Raw genomic sequence first — 14,908 nt, 5'->3', positions numbered from 1 at the left:
GCGAGGAAAGATGCTAATGCTTTGGGTTTTTCATTTGGCCGGGAGTTTTTAAACATTTAGAAAAGGGCTAAGTAAACATCTTTGGAAAAGCTTTCCCCAGGCGCTGCCCCCCTTTTGAAACTGGAAGGAGTTGGAGGGTCGCCATGGTGGGAAAGGAAAGGGAGGGGAGGAGAGGAGAGGAGAGGGAAGGGAAGGGAAGGGAAGGAAAGGGAAGGAAAGGAAGAGGGGAGGGGACGAGAGGAAAGGAAAGGAAAGGAAAGAAAGAGGGGAGGGGAGGAGAGGAGAGAAAAGGAAAGGAAAGGAAGGAAAGAAGAAAGGAAAAGAAAAGAAAGGAAAGGAAAGGAAGGAAAGAAGAAAGGAAAGGAAAGGAAAGGAAAGGAAAGGAAAGGAAAGGAAAGGAAAGGAAAGGAAGAGGGAGGGAAGGAAAGGAGAGGAAAGGAAGAGGGGAGGGGAGGAGGAGGAGGAGAGGAGAGGAAAGGGGAAGAGAGGAAAGGAAAGAAAGAGGGGAGGAGGAGGAGAGGAGAGGAAAGGAAAGGAAGGAAAGAAGGAAGGAAAAGAAAAGAAAGGAAAGGAAAGGAAGGAAAGAAGAAAGGAAAGGAAAGGAAAGGAAAGGAAAGGAAGAGGGAGGGAAGGAAAAGAGAGGAAAGGAAAGGAAAGGAAGAGGGGAGGGGAGGAGGAGGAGGAGAGGAGAGGAAAGGGGAAGAGAGGAAAGGAAAGAAAGAGGGGAGGAGGAGGAGAGGAGAGAAAGGAAAGGAAGGAAAGAAGAAAGGAAAAGAAAAGAAAGGAAAGGAAAGGAAGGAAAGAAGAAAGGAAAGGAAGAGGGAGGGAAGGAAAGGAGAGGAAAGGAAAGGAAGAGGGGAGGGGAGGGGAGGGAAGGGAAGGGCTGTTTTTGATTACATACGGTAGGCAAACTTATTCCTATTTCTTTATTAATTTATTGTTAAATTATTGTTTTCTATGCCATCCACAGATATTTATTCATTTGTTTATTTAATATTTATCTATCTATCTGTTTATTTTCTATGCCGCCCATCTCCCCTACAAGGTGATTCTGGGTGACCCCAAAAAGGATGACGGGGGGGGGGCTCGAGTTACGATTGTAACAGAGCCTGCTCTCACTGGGGGGGTGGGCACTGCCAGGGGTTGAGGAGGCCTGGCAGAGGCCCCAGGCACCCCCATATCACTGAGACCCCCCTGTACCCTACCTCCTGCCCCTCGGGGGTCCCCACAGGTCTCCCCATGCTTCTCACCCAGTCCCTCAGCCCACCCCCACCCCCCCAAGGGAGCCCAAGGCCGTTCCCCCCCCTCCCCAGGGCCTGGCATCCTTCAGCCTGCTCCTCAGCAGCCCCCAATCCATCTTTCTTAGGGGATGTGTGGTACTCAAATAATGGACTTCGCGCAACATCGAAAGGAGGAGGAAGAAAAAACTCACACACTTTGCCCCCAAAGTGAGACATAAATAGATGCAGTTGGAAATGCCTTTTTTTTTTTCCTTTTTTCCTCTCCTTCTGTTTGTTCCTAGATTCTCTGGAATTAAATCGGGGCTCCTTGGAGTTTTACCTCCTTGCTTGTTTGATCTGGAGAGAAAAGTTTTTTATTATTATTATTATTATTATTTTCTGCGCGGTGCGATTAAGAGCCAACGTTCCCTCTCCAGAGATAGCGGATGGACGGAATGGGTTTCAAGAAGTAGATGGCCTTGTCTCTGGAAGCCTAGGGGGATTTGCAAGTTACCAAGTTAGTAATTTAAGTTTCCCATAAAAGGATAAAGCTATAGGTTTGGGCTTCGGGGAGGGGGGGGGCTCCCTGCATCTTCTTTCTCTCTATCATTTTAATTCTGCGGTTTATAATTTGTTTTTTTTTCCCCTTCTCTCTTCCCCTCTGTTTTGGGGGTAGAGAAATAAATTTGCCCCCTGTTCCCAATTTTGCTCTTTGTTCAGAGAATTCTTTTTTAGCCCTTAATTTTCTCTCTGAACAGGTTATAAGGAAGGGGAGGGAGGGAGGGAGGGAAGGAGAAAGGGAGGGGGGAAGGGAGGGAGGGAGGAAGGAGTGGGGAAAGAAAAAAGGGAGGGAGGGAGGGAAGAAGGAGGAGGAGGGAAGAAAGGGGCAGAAGGGAGGGAAGGAGGGAGGAAGGAAGGAAAGAAAAAGGGAAAGGAAAGAAGGAGGGAGGGAAGGAGGGAGGGAGGGAGGCAGAGAAGGAAAGGAGGGAAGGAGGGTGGAATGGAGGAAGGAAGGAAGGTAGGAGGAAAAAGGGAAAGGAAAGCGAAGGGAGGGAGGGAGGAAAAGAGGGAGGGAGGGGGGAAAGAAAGAAGGGAGGGAGAGAAGAAGGAGGAGGGAAGAAAGGGGCAGAAGGGAGGGAAGGAGGGAGGAAGGAAGGAAAGAAAAGGGAAAGGAAGGAAGGAGGGAGGGAGGGAAGGAGGGAGGGAGGCAGAGAAGGAAAGGAGGGAAGGAGGGTGGAATGGAGGAAGGAAGGAAGGTAGCAGGAAAAAGGGAAAGGAAAGTGAAGGGAGGGAGGGAGGAAAAGAGGGAGGGAGGGAGGGAGGGAGAGAAGAAGGAGGAGGGAAGAAAGGGGCAGAAGGGAGGGAAGGAAGGAGGCAGGAAGGAAAGAAAAAGGGAAAGGAAGGAAGGAGGGAGGGAAGGAGGGAGGGAGGGAGGCAGAGAAGGAAAGGAGGGAGGGATGGAGGAAGGAAGGTAGGAGGAAAAAGGGAATGGAAAGCAAAGGAAGGGAGGGAGGAAAAGAGGGAGGGAGGAAGGAGGAAGGAAAGAAAGAAGGGAAGGAAGGAGGGAGGAAGGAAAGGAGGGAGGGAGGGAGGCAGAGAAGAAAAAAGGGAGGGATGGAGGAGGGAAGAAAGGCGAGGTATATAAACACTTGTTGCAGATGGAAATATAAGAATGAAATTAAATTAAAGAATGAAATTAATTATAGAAGTTTCGGGGTGTGTGTGTGAGAGAGTTTTGCCTGGTTTATCCTTTTATTTTACCTGTATCACATTTTTTATTTCCAGAGGATGATTCTCACTCTCAACTTCAGATTGTGCTTTAGGAAAATTACCCAGTCTGGGTGACGAATATAAACTAGGACCAGAATATTTTTTTTTAAAAATTTTTTTTAAAAAAAGGCCCAGTGGAATCGATCATGAATGGTTCTCGCAAGTCTATTTTAATTGCTTTCCTCCCGTCGCCTGAAGTTACGGGCAGCTTCAAAGAAAAGCCTGCCGTAATCAGAATCATTTTCCGGGGAAGCGGCCCAAGGAGCAGCATTTCCTTCAAAGAAGTGGCCAGCTCGAAGTAAGGACTCGGTTGAAAGATACGAGATCAAACACAGATCCCCTCCAAAAATCTTGAACTTTGGGTGAGGTTCCAAGGAGAAGTAAGGTAGCTACCGAACTGCCTGCGTCTCATTTTTGAACCCAGGGGATTCTGCTTCATTCAAGACGTTATTATCTATTTTGAGAAGCTTCTCAGAAGTTGTCCACGGTTCCTCCTGCCTAAGGGTGAGTGGGTGGGTGGCCACTACCGGCTCGCCCAAAACTATCCGAACCGGTGGAATTCAGCTGGTTCAGACCGGTTCGGGCGAATCACTAAACGAACTGTGGTAAGCTGAGGACCACCTGAAATTTTCTTATTGAACTGAATGAGATCATGGATTTACTATTTAATTTAAGGAACTTATTATTTTATTTCCTGTCCTTATTTAATTTAAGGCGCTTCTTGTTTTATTTCCCATTCAATTAAATTGTATTTAATTTAATACAATTATGATTTGGTTCGGTCTCCCAACCTTCAGCACCTTTCCACAACATAGTTTTAAAAAAGGAAAAATATAACCTAGAATTAAAGCCCTGAAAATCACATATCATCCCCTCTTTTCCCCCCACCCCAAAGGGTCAGATAGATTTTATTCGTTCACAGCCCTAAGCATAATCAGTTAAAATATAACCCTGAGACCAGTTATGAGTTTCCCTTTGCGATTGTCATTAACTGGGTCATTGGTTTCAATGGTTTAAAAAAACAAAACAAAACAGCAACACCAAAAGAACCATGGAAATAAATTGCATTGATCCAGGAGAAGAAAGAGGCAGAGGTTGGAAATGAACTCTCTGCCCTAGGGCAACTAAGAAGTAAAACTGGTTCTACTTGAACTCGTCTCTTCTCCTTCCCGGAATCTTTTCTGCGTTCCTTTCTTTTGGCTACTCTTCTTCTGAAGTTCTCCCTTTTCCGTAAGATTGTCGGTGTGGTGCCTTCATCCAGACATCAACCCTTTACAGAGTGCATCCCGGGACTCGGCGTTAATTGGTTGCGACACGTACTAAAAAGGACGCGTCTCAAACAAACCGTGTGATCTACCACATAACTAGCGGTGGGTTTCGGATTATGTTACTACCGGTTTGCCCCGCGCACACACACCTGGTTTGTGCAGGCCCCTGCCTCCTGGCCTCAAAAATCTGCCTAAATAGGATGGCATAGAGTTGGGGAGGGTGGGTGGATTTCCGCTACCGGTTCGGACGAACCAATCCGAACCGGCTGAATACCACCTCTTCCCGTGACCATTTGTTCTGGCTGGGAAGGACTTTCTGTCTGTTTGCCTATGGAGATACTCAGTCCCCCAGGTCATGGTTGTCCCAAAGGTGCTTTTTTTCAAGAGACAACCGGGCTTTCTGGTTTTTCTTCGAAGACGTTTCCCTTCTCATCCAAGAAGCTTCTTCGGCTCTGACTGGATGGTGGGGAATGGAAGGATTTATACTCCTTGTAGACAACTGGATGGTCTGCCCCTTTATCTCTGTCAGCAACCTTCCCAGAATGTCCGACTTCCTGTCCGTTTCCTGCAGCCGTGCCCCTCTTCCTATAGCAGCACATTGAGTACTAAACAAATGCTGAGTATTGGGACAACATTTTCACGTCATCGTTCAGTATCAACTTTGATGAGTTTTGATGCCGTTGAGTATGAGGCACTGGTGAAATCCATTTTTTTTTACTATCAGTTCTGTGGGCGTGGCTTGGTGGGCGTAGCAGGGGAAGGTTACTGCAAAATCTCCATTCCCTCCCCACTCTGGGGCCAGCCAGAGGTGGTATTGCCGATTCTCCGAACTGCTCAAAATTTCCACTACCGGTTCTCAGAAACTGCTCAAAATTTCTACTACCGGTTCTCCGAACTGCTCAAAATTTCCACTACCGGTTCTCAGAAACTGCTCAAAATTTCTACTACCAGTTCTCCGAACTGCTCAAAATTTCCACTATCGGTTCTCCAGAACCTGTCAGAACCTGCTGGATTTCATCCCTGGTATGAGGTACCACTACATTTTGTTAACACCTAATCAATGGTGCACGACAACAAGCAATGGATGAAAACTAATCAAAAAGAGAAGGGTTAGAAATAAGGAGGAATTTCCTAATAGCGAGAACAATTAATTGGTGGAACGTCTTGCTTTCAGAAGTTGTGGGGGCTCCATCACTGGAGGTTTTTAAGAAGAGATGGGACAGCCATTTGTCCCGAGTGGTATAGGGTCTCCTTCTTGAGAAGCGGGTTGGACTAGAAGACCTCTGAGGTCCCTTCCAACCCTGTTATTGTATTATTAACATTGGGAGTAGCATCTTTCGAGCTTCCCAAAGCTGCCTCCTCTGAAGAAATAGTGTGTATGACATCACTGCTCTAGAACCTTTCCTTTCAAGCATTCTAAGCGGCCTCCAATCCAGACCATTTCTCCAGGTGAACAAGGAACAGTCTACGGAATGTCCGATCCCAGATTTTTAGATATCCCAGCTGTGATCTTCGACAACGGATCCGGATTGTGCAAGGCTGGCATTGCCGGAGATAGCGCTCCGAGGTCAGTCATCACAGCCATCGTGGGCCGTTCGAAAGCCAAAGCTACGATGCTCGGAGCAGGCCAGAAGGAATATTACATCGGAGAAGAAGCTCAGTCCAAACGGGGCGTTTTATCCTTGAATTATCCCATCGATCATGGTATTGTGACCTCCTGGGACGACATGGAACGGATCTGGAGGCACGTTTACGATTGCGAATTGAGGCTCAAGTCCAGCGAGAGGCCCGTGTTGCTCACCGAAGCCCCTCTGAACCCCCTCCAGAATCGGGAGAGGATGACTCAGATCATGTTCGAGAACTTCAAGGTCCCAGCGATGTATGTGGCTGTCCAAGCCACTTTGGCACTCTATGCATCAGCACGTACCACCGGCATAGTCATGGACAGCGGAGATGGGGTCACCCACACGGTTCCTATCTATGAAGGGTACTGCTTGCCCCACGCAGTCTCCAGGTTGGACGTCGCTGGAAGGGACATCACTGAATACTTCATGAGGCTTCTACTCGAGAGCGGGCATTCCTTCGTCAGCACGGCCGAAAGAGAAATTGTGAAGGACATCAAGGAGAAGCTGTGTTATGTAGCGTTAGATCCCATCCAAGAAATGAAAACTAAGCCGGAGTATCTCCTCAGAGAGTACAAGTTACCCGACGGAAACGTCATCCAAATCGGGAGTCAACTCTTCCGAGCTCCAGAAGCCCTTTTCGCCCCCACCGACATCGGCATCGATGCGCCGGGCGTCCACCGAATGATCTTTAACAGCATCATGAAATGTGACATCGACGTCCGACGAGATCTTTACGGCAATGTCCTCCTTTCGGGGGGATCGACGTTGTTCTGTGGGCTGGATGAGCGCATCTTGCAAGAGATGCAACTTCAGGTACCTCTGGGGATATCGGTGAGGATCATCGCTCCTCCGGAAAGGAAGTATTGCGTGTGGATTGGGGCCTCCATATTGACTTGCTTAACGGCGTTCAGACAGATGTGGGTCACCTTGAACGATTACCATGAATTTGGACCTGCTGTGGTGCACCGGAAATGTTTTTAGGAACAATTGTCTCCCTTTGTAGATGGGTTAAAACGGTGGAAGTTCAAATAATTAGAGGGACATAAAACGCTCATCGATCACACATAATTCTTTGAACTTCTGTTGTGTCTATCCAAAGATGGATTTCTCATATGTCTGAATTTATATGTGTATATGAAATCTGTCTTCGGATGTGTTGACTGGCTAGAATTTACAGTAAATAAATGATGGAGTCACGGGCACCAGGACCAGGCTCCGTTTTCTTCATTGTCTTTTGTTCTTCAGAAGTCCTATTTTGCTTTCCTTACTTAACAGAAGAGGTACGATGGACTTCCTTTCCATGGCGACTGGAAATGCTGAGATGGGGAGGGCCGAACAAACAAGACGATTGGGAGGTGTGTTTCAGAAGTGGTATTCAGCCGGTTTGAACCAGTTTGCCCGAACCGGTAGCGGAAATCCCACACGAGCTCTATGCCATCCTATTTAGGCACGTTTTGGAGGCTGGGCACATGCGCGGAAGGCGGGCACGTGTGCGAATTGGGGTCGCGCATACGCATGAATTGATCGTCCACAAGGCGAACCGATGGTAACATAATCTGAAACCCACTGCTGGTTTGCGTTGATAAATTATGCTCCTGAAAATGAACAAAAGTTGGGCAGAAGAAGGGCTATCTTAATTTCCACCCTTCTTACCAAATCGATCTGAGACCAAAAATAATAATAATAATAATGCATTTTATAGAGTTTTCACTGGCTTTTGCTTCCTACAATGAGCCAGCTCTGTAAATCCAACGCTTTTCCAACAGAGGGTGCAATCCTCTCAATCACCAATAGGGGTGCCAGCAACAAGGAAAGACACCTCTGATGTTTTGGAGGCAATTTTGGTAATTTTGTATTGTAAGAAGAGAACGGTAGAGGCACTTCTACTAGAGTAAGAGGGGGAATTAGAAGACCTCCAAGGATCTTTCCGAGCCTATTGTTCTATATTCTACGAAACCCAAACAACTGGAGTTAGCAGGAACAGAGATGGGGAAAGAGAGAGACGAGAAGATAGACAGCCTCATGTTCTTGAGATACTTTGGATTTTATTTTGCACTTGTGGAAGACTCCATTTTAAATATCTGAAAACCATTTCTGGTCAAGATAGTATATCATGTCAAGGAGAAAAGGCGAAACCATCCTTATCTTGATCAAAGTAGGTTTGACATGCCTCTTGAACATTCTGGTCCCATCCTAGATATCTGAAGAACATCTCTGGCCAAGATTGTGGCTCTTGACCAAGAGAACACGTGGTATTACCTTTGTCTTCATCAAAGTAGGTTTGACATGCCTCTTGAACATTCTGGTCCCATCTTAGATATCTGAAGAACATCTCTGGCCAAGATTGTGGCTCTTGACCAAGAGAACACGTGGTGTCATCTTTGTCTTCATCAAAGTAGGTTTGACATGCCTCTTGAAGTTTCTGGTTCCATCCTAGATATCTGAAGAAGATCTCTGGCCAAGATTGTGGCTCTTGACCAAGAGAACATGTGGTGTTACCTTTGTCTTCATCAAAGTAGGTTTGACATGCCTCTTGAAGTTTCTGGTTCCATCCTAGATATCTGAAGAAGATCTGTGGCCATGATAGTGGCTCTTGACCAAGAGTAGACTTGAAATCATCTTTGTCTACATCAAAGTAGCTTTGACATACCACTTGAACTTTCTGGTCCCATCCTAAATATCTGAAGAACATCTGTGGCCATGATAGTGGCTGTTGACCATGAGTAGACTTGAAATCATCTTTGTCTGCATCAAGGTAGCTTTGAAGGGCCTCTTGAACTTTCTGGTCTCCTAGAGACAACTCAACAATGGTTAGACAGGACCTCATTCATTGTGAAGTCGTAGCTATGGACCATTTCTCCAATTTTATCAAATGGGAGAGGCTGTGGGTTTTTTGTTGTTGTTTTCAGACTGAGAAGTTTTTTTATTCCCAGGAAACACTCAAAGATACATATCCGAGTCGCCGACACCATGCCTATGATCAGGTGCTGAACAGGTTGATCTTCTCCCGAAATGGGCCGAGAAGGATTTGCATCGAAGGCTCGAATCTCCAGCTCCCAAGCTGTCATCATTGACAATGGCTCCGGACTTTGTAAATCGGGGATTTCTGGAGAAATTAGTCCAAGGCACGTCATGGCCACCGTCCTTGGTTACCCCAGAAGCAAGCTACCTCTTTCCAAGGCTAAGCAGAAAGAATGCTACGTGGGATTCGAAGCCCAGCATAGACAAGACGTCCTCTCGTTGACCTACCCCATCGAAGCGGGCGTCATCACTTCCTGGGATGAGATGGAGACCGTCTGGAAGTACATCTACGAGAAAGGGTTGGGGGTGAAGGCCTTCGAGAGGCCTCTGCTGATGACAGAATCCCCCTTGAACCCAAAAGAGGACCGAGCCAAGCTTACCCAGCTGATGTTTGAATATTTTAAGGTCCCGGCTTTCTATCTCTCCATCCAAGCCATCCTCTCCCTCTACGCTTCTGCACGTTACACGGGGATCGTCATCGATTGCGGGTATGGGATCAGCCACGCCGTCCCAGTGTACGAGGGGTACTGTCTTCCCCATGCTGTCTCCCAGTTGGGCCTGGGGGGCCGCGACGTCACACAGTTCCTGAGGGAACTTCTTCTAGAAAACAGGCAATACTTCTGGAACTTTCCGGAAGCCAACACCGTGGTGGAGGACATCAAAGTCAAGTTGTGTTTTGTGACCTTAGACGCCCGTCACCGAGAGAGCAAGCACTCCGAAGACCTCCCCAAAGAATACAAGCTTCCTGATGGCAACAGGATCAAAATCGGGGACCCCCTCTACCTGGCTCCCGAGATCCTTTTCAGGCCGAGCAACATCGACCACAAGGGTCAGGGTCTCCACAAGCTTGTGGCCCACAGCGTCAAGAAATGCGACCCCAGTATCCGTAACGTGCTGTATTCCAACGTGCTGATCTCAGGAGGGTCTTCCCTCTTCCCAGGTTTGGATGAACGGATGTTCAAAGGCTTAGAAGGAGAAGCCCCTCAAGGTGTCCCCATCAAAGTCATCGCTCCCCCAGACCGATGGTTCTCGGCATGGATCGGGGCGTCTATCATCACCTCCCTGAGCACCTTCAAACAGATGTGGGTGACGGCTGCCGATTACCGAGAATACGGGCCAAATATTGTCCACCGACGGTGCTACTGAGGACGGGAAAATGTCTCCTTCTTTTGGCCATAAAGCCGCGGCAGCGTCGGTCAGAAGGCTGAAGGCGATTAAAAGAAGAAAAAAATAGCAAGCGTTCAGCTTTTCTCCCCCCAAAAGGTTAAATAAATAATTGATTTTAAGGCCTGAGAAACTGATGGGATTTAATGTATTTCCTGCTTAGAAACAGGGGTTTCTAAGAAACAGAGAGAGAGAGAGAGGGAGGGAGGGAAGAAGAGAGAGAGAAAGAGACAGGAGTGGGCTCCTGGGGGTTCTCAAGGGTTCGGAAGAACCTCTAGCTAAGATTCTGTGAGGTTCGGATAACCCCCAAATCCCACTCCTGGCTGGCCCCGCCCACCCCTCCCCTCCCCTCCCAGGAGTCCACACACGGCCCGTTTTGGATACACGTAAGTGCAGGGCACGCATGGAGGCTCCGGGAGGGTTAAAAACAGGCCTACCGGAAGTTCAGGAAGAGCCCATTTCCGGTCTCCAGAGGGCCTCCAGAGCCTGGGGAGGCCATTTTCACCTTCCTGGAGGCTCGAGAAAAGCCTCTGGAGCCTGGGGAGGGCAAAAACACCCCCTCCACCATGGTGCAGGAGGCTGACTAGGCCACGCCCACCATGGCCACGCCCACCCAGCCACCGGGCAAAGCATCCCTGGCTAAAATTTTTGAAGTCCACTCCTGCTTAGAGACCTTCAGAGCTAAAGGGAGTCCTCGACTTACAACAGTTCCTTTAGCGACCAAAGTTACCACGGCTCTGGAAAACGTGACCATTTTAGGACCGTTTTTCCACACTTACGACCGTCGCAGCAGCCCCGGGAGTCATGTGATCAAAATTCGGATGGTTGGCAAACTGACTCCCATTGATGATGGTTGCTTTGTCCCAGGGTCACGTGATTTCCCCCCTTTTACGACCTTTTATGCCAGATTCAATTAACAACCAAGTTACTCACTTCAGAATTGCAGGGATTCACTTAACGAATGTGGGAAGAAAGTTCAGTAAGGTGAGGCAAGCAGACTTAGCAAACTGTCTCACTTAGCAATCAAAAGGTGGGGCTCCATTGTGGTCGTACGTCGAGGATGATTATGTAATTTGGTTTTTCATCTTCCCAATAGAAATAGAAATGGAGAGGTTGTCTCACCTTGGCTTTTCCTTAACCCTTGTCTCATGGTTGACGCATTCATACAACTCTGCCAAGCTACAATAGTGCCCAAAATTGTAGAAACCTTTTGGGAAAAGTGTATTTTTGAGGTTTGATGGCTAATAACTCCGCTTTTTTTGGGGGTGGGGGAAGTTTCAAGTTAATCCTATTCCACTGCTGGAATGGCCTGGGAAGAGCCCAGACCTTAACCCAGTTGAAAATTATTTACGGGACCGCCTACTACCACCAATAGCCTCCCACCGGCCAGTACGCTCCCATAGAGAGGGGCTCCTCCGGGTGCCGTCGGCCAAACAATGTCGACTGGCGGCCCCCAGGGGGAGAGCCTTCTCTGTGGGGGCACCTACGACCTGGAACGAGCTCCCCCCGGAGATACGGAGGATCCCGGATCTGCGCACCTTCCGTCGCGCGCTCAATATTTTTTTATTTCATCAAGCTGTCCTGGCCTAATTCTTTTCCCCTTTTAAATGTAAATTTTAATTTGTTTTTAAATTATTGGGTATATTAAATTTGTCTCAACCAAATTATTTCATTCGTTTTTATTCTATTTTAAATTTTTGTATTACGTGTTTTATTCTGTGGCTGTTCACCGCCCTGAGTCCTTCGGGAGTAGGGCGGTATATAAATCCAATAAAAACAAAAACGAACAAAAACAAAATCTACGAAGTTGACTAAAGAAACTTGTTTATTTGAACTTGTTTTAACTTTCTATCGAAGCACTTGTTAGGTGCTTCGATAGAAAAACATTATATATATATATATATATCTCATATTAAAATTCCTATAATTTGGGGGCTAGGATTGCTGTTATTGATGGAGAAACACCTAGAATCCACCACTTATCTTACGTGACTGCTATTACTGATTTTTATCTTCAATTGGTATCTCAGTTGTCTCCCCAGAGGTTAACCTTAGGTGGCCACCCATACTAGGCCCATCTTAAGCACTTCCATTGTTCTGTTTGATGTCATTGTACTTTGCTGATGACAACTCCAACTTGGCCTCCATTGGCTGGCCACCGAAGATCAAACTGAAAGCTTATTCAACATCTGCAAAAATTTAACAGACAAGACCACCGTTTAACACCACAGTGGAGCAACTGTGAATAAATTGAAACCGGGGAGAGCTCGTTTCTAGGATCCGAGGGCAAGAAGCATCATGGTGCCCTACGTCCTTGGCCACCTGAAACATATTTGGTTGAGCCTGGTTCAGAAAGACAACCGGTAATTACTATCATCTCTGAACATCCACGGTGGATGCTCGCAATCTCCCCAAGACAAGTCCTGGCTATTCGGAGAAGACCTTGTTTCCAGAAATATATGTCGCCTGTACATAATATGAGAAGCCGGTTTTTGAAAAGGGAGGAACCCGTTTGTGATATCTAAGGATCTAGAACCTAGACGGACCCAACGTTCTGTGCTGTCCTACTAGACTAGAGCGAGGAAAACAGTTGTTGCGAATTCAGTTCTTCGTCGGATTGAAGATGTCTCGGTCGAGAACCGCCGTCATTATTGACAATGGGTCAGGACTCTGCAAAGCGGGTTTTTCTGGAGAAGAGGCTCCCAGGACCATGGTGGCTACGATTGTCGGCTACCCAAAGACCCACGCAATCATGTTTGGCCCCGTTCAGAGAACGTCTTACGTCGGCAAGGAAGCCCAAGCCAAAAGAGGGATCTTATCTTTTAAATACCCAGTGGAACATGGGATAGTGACCTCCTGGGATGATATGGAGAAGATCTGGAGATACATCTACAGGCATGGTCTCAAGGTAAGAGCCAAGGAGAGGCCGGTGCTGTTGACCGAAGCACCCATGAACCCAACGGCAAACCGAGAGAAGATGACAGAGATTATGTTTGAGCATTTCCAAGTCCCGGCGATGTTTGTAGGCCTTCAAGCTTTGATGGCCTTGTACGCTTCTGCTCGTACCACAGGGTTGGTTTTAGATAGCGGTGCCGGAGTCACTTTGACTGTCCCCATCTACAAAGGCCACTGCTTGCTCCATGCCATCTCCAGGATGAATTTCGCGGGGCGTGATATCACCAGGTATCTCTCGACCCTCCTGTTGGAGAGCGGGCATAACTTCCTGAGCTCTGCCGAGAAGGAGATTGTGAAGAACATCAAGGAGAACCTGTGCTACGTGGCTCTGGATTCAAGTCGGCCGAAAGACAAAGTGTCCGTCCGCGAATACACACTCCCGGATGGCAGGCCTGTCGAGATCGGAGACCAGCTCTTCCGAGCTCCCGAATCCCTTTTTAACCCGACGGATGCTGGCGTTACGGCACCGGGGATCCACCAAATGATCGCTGAGACCATCTCCAAATGTGAAGGAAGCATCCGCCAGGACCTCTGGAGAAGCCTTATCGTAGCGGGAGGATCTACCCTGTTTCCAGGTCTCTGCGAACGTCTTCTCAAAGAGCTAAGAAGTCTCGGCCCTCAGGGCCTGCCGACCAAACTGGAAGCTCCGGCGAACCGGATACATTCCGTCTGGATTGGCGCATCGGTCCTCACCAGCTTGCCTTCTTTTCAGGACATGTGGGTCACGCAGCGAGAATACAGAGAGGTTGGCTCCACGGTGCTGCAGAAGAAATGCTTCTGAGAAGAATAAATGGGGCAATTATGAAAGGCCCCCCTCCTCATCCCACCTTCCAAAAGAAAAAAAAATTGATTGGAAATGCTGGCGAGGGGCTAGTAAACCTTTCCACAAAAAACAGCCGTGTCTTGTGGTTTTCGGAACACGATAACCAAAGTTCTCTTATGGGGGAGGCAGAGAAAGAGGACTTGTGGGCCGTATTTTGAGGACCCCTGAAGTTGTTTTACATATGTTGTGGAGGGCGTGGGAGGGTAGATGTTAGTAAGAGCAGGAAGCTGTTTGTTTGTTTGCCGGATGTTCAGGGCTGGAGCAATCACGAGAATTTTTTACTTCGAGGGCCGTAAACTTTTTGCCGCTTGGCATAAATAGCAATACCACTTACTTATATACTGCTTTACAATGCTCCACAGCCCTCTCTAAGCGGTTTATGGAATCTTGCCCTCTTGCCCCCAACAATCTGGATCCTCATTTTACCGACCTCAGAAGGACGAAAAGCTGAGTCAATCTTGAGCCTGGTGAGATTCGAACTGCCAAATTGCAGGCGGTCGGCAGTCAGCAGAAAGAGCCTGCAGTACCGCACTCTAACCACTGGGCCACCGTGGCTCAAATAGGCAGAAGACACACAAAAATAAACCAGTATTGGCGGATGGGTGGTTGAAATGATCTAAGGTAGGTAGGTAGGTAGGTAGGTAGGTAGGTAGGTAGGTAGGTAGGCAGATAGATAGATAGATAGATAGATAGATAGATAGATAGATAGATAGATAGATAGATAGATCTGGAAGGATAGTTGATAGAGGAGGGAGGGAGGGAAGGAAGAAGGAAGGAAGGAAGATGAACAGAGGGAAGGAAAATGAAAGGGAAGAAAGGAAAAAGGAAGGAAAGACAAAGAAGTAAGGACAAATAAATGGTAAGGAAGGAAGGAAAAAAGAAAAGAAAAGAAAAGGAAGGAGAAGAAGGAAGGAAAAATGAAAAGGAAGGAAGGAAGGAAGGAAGGAAGGAAGGAAGGAAAAATGAATGGGAAGGAAGGAAAAAGGAAAATGAAGGAGAAGAAGGAAGGAAAATGAAAAGGAAAGGAGGGAGGGAGGGAGGGAGGGAGGGAGGAAGGAAGGA

At 47.5% G+C, this 14,908-nt stretch overlaps 2 protein-coding genes and 1 pseudogene across 3 annotated transcripts; all 3 read left to right on the top strand.

The window, feature by feature from the left end:
- The first annotated feature begins 5,133 nt into the window (after positions 1–5,133).
- On the top strand, positions 5,134–7,091 carry LOC117669567 (actin-1 pseudogene; annotated as a pseudogene). The gene has a single exon (XR_015730056.1). The product of XR_015730056.1 is annotated as an actin-1 pseudogene (transcript).
- A 256-nt stretch (positions 7,092–7,347) lies between these two features.
- LOC117669566 (actin-related protein T2-like) lies at positions 7,348–10,201 on the top strand. The gene has a single exon (XM_034424094.3). It carries the CDS (start codon positions 8,896–8,898, stop codon positions 10,048–10,050), a length of 1,155 nt encoding a protein of 384 aa, XP_034279985.1. The 5' UTR covers positions 7,348–8,895; the 3' UTR covers positions 10,051–10,201.
- A 1,700-nt stretch (positions 10,202–11,901) lies between these two features.
- On the top strand, positions 11,902–13,919 carry LOC117669565 (actin-like). Its single transcript, XM_034424093.3, has one exon. It carries the CDS (start codon positions 12,692–12,694, stop codon positions 13,802–13,804), a length of 1,113 nt encoding a protein of 370 aa, XP_034279984.1. The 5' UTR covers positions 11,902–12,691; the 3' UTR covers positions 13,805–13,919.
- The last annotated feature ends 989 nt before the right edge of the window (positions 13,920–14,908 follow it).

The sequence above is a fragment of the Pantherophis guttatus genome, chromosome 15 (assembly GCF_059756535.1).
Source record: "Pantherophis guttatus breed Tessera chromosome 15, ASM5975653v1, whole genome shotgun sequence".
In the NCBI taxonomy this organism is placed as follows: domain Eukaryota; kingdom Metazoa; phylum Chordata; class Lepidosauria; order Squamata; family Colubridae; genus Pantherophis; species Pantherophis guttatus.
The sequence above is the reverse complement of the archived record's forward strand: the minus strand, read 5'-3'. Positions and strand labels throughout refer to the sequence as shown.

Excerpts from the sequence above, each read along its gene's own strand:
- LOC117669565 (XM_034424093.3), top strand. The coding sequence starts at position 12,692 with ATGTCTCGGTCGAGAACCGCCGTCATTATTGACAATGGGTCAGGACTC.
- LOC117669566 (XM_034424094.3), top strand. The coding sequence starts at position 8,896 with ATGGGCCGAGAAGGATTTGCATCGAAGGCTCGAATCTCCAGCTCCCAA.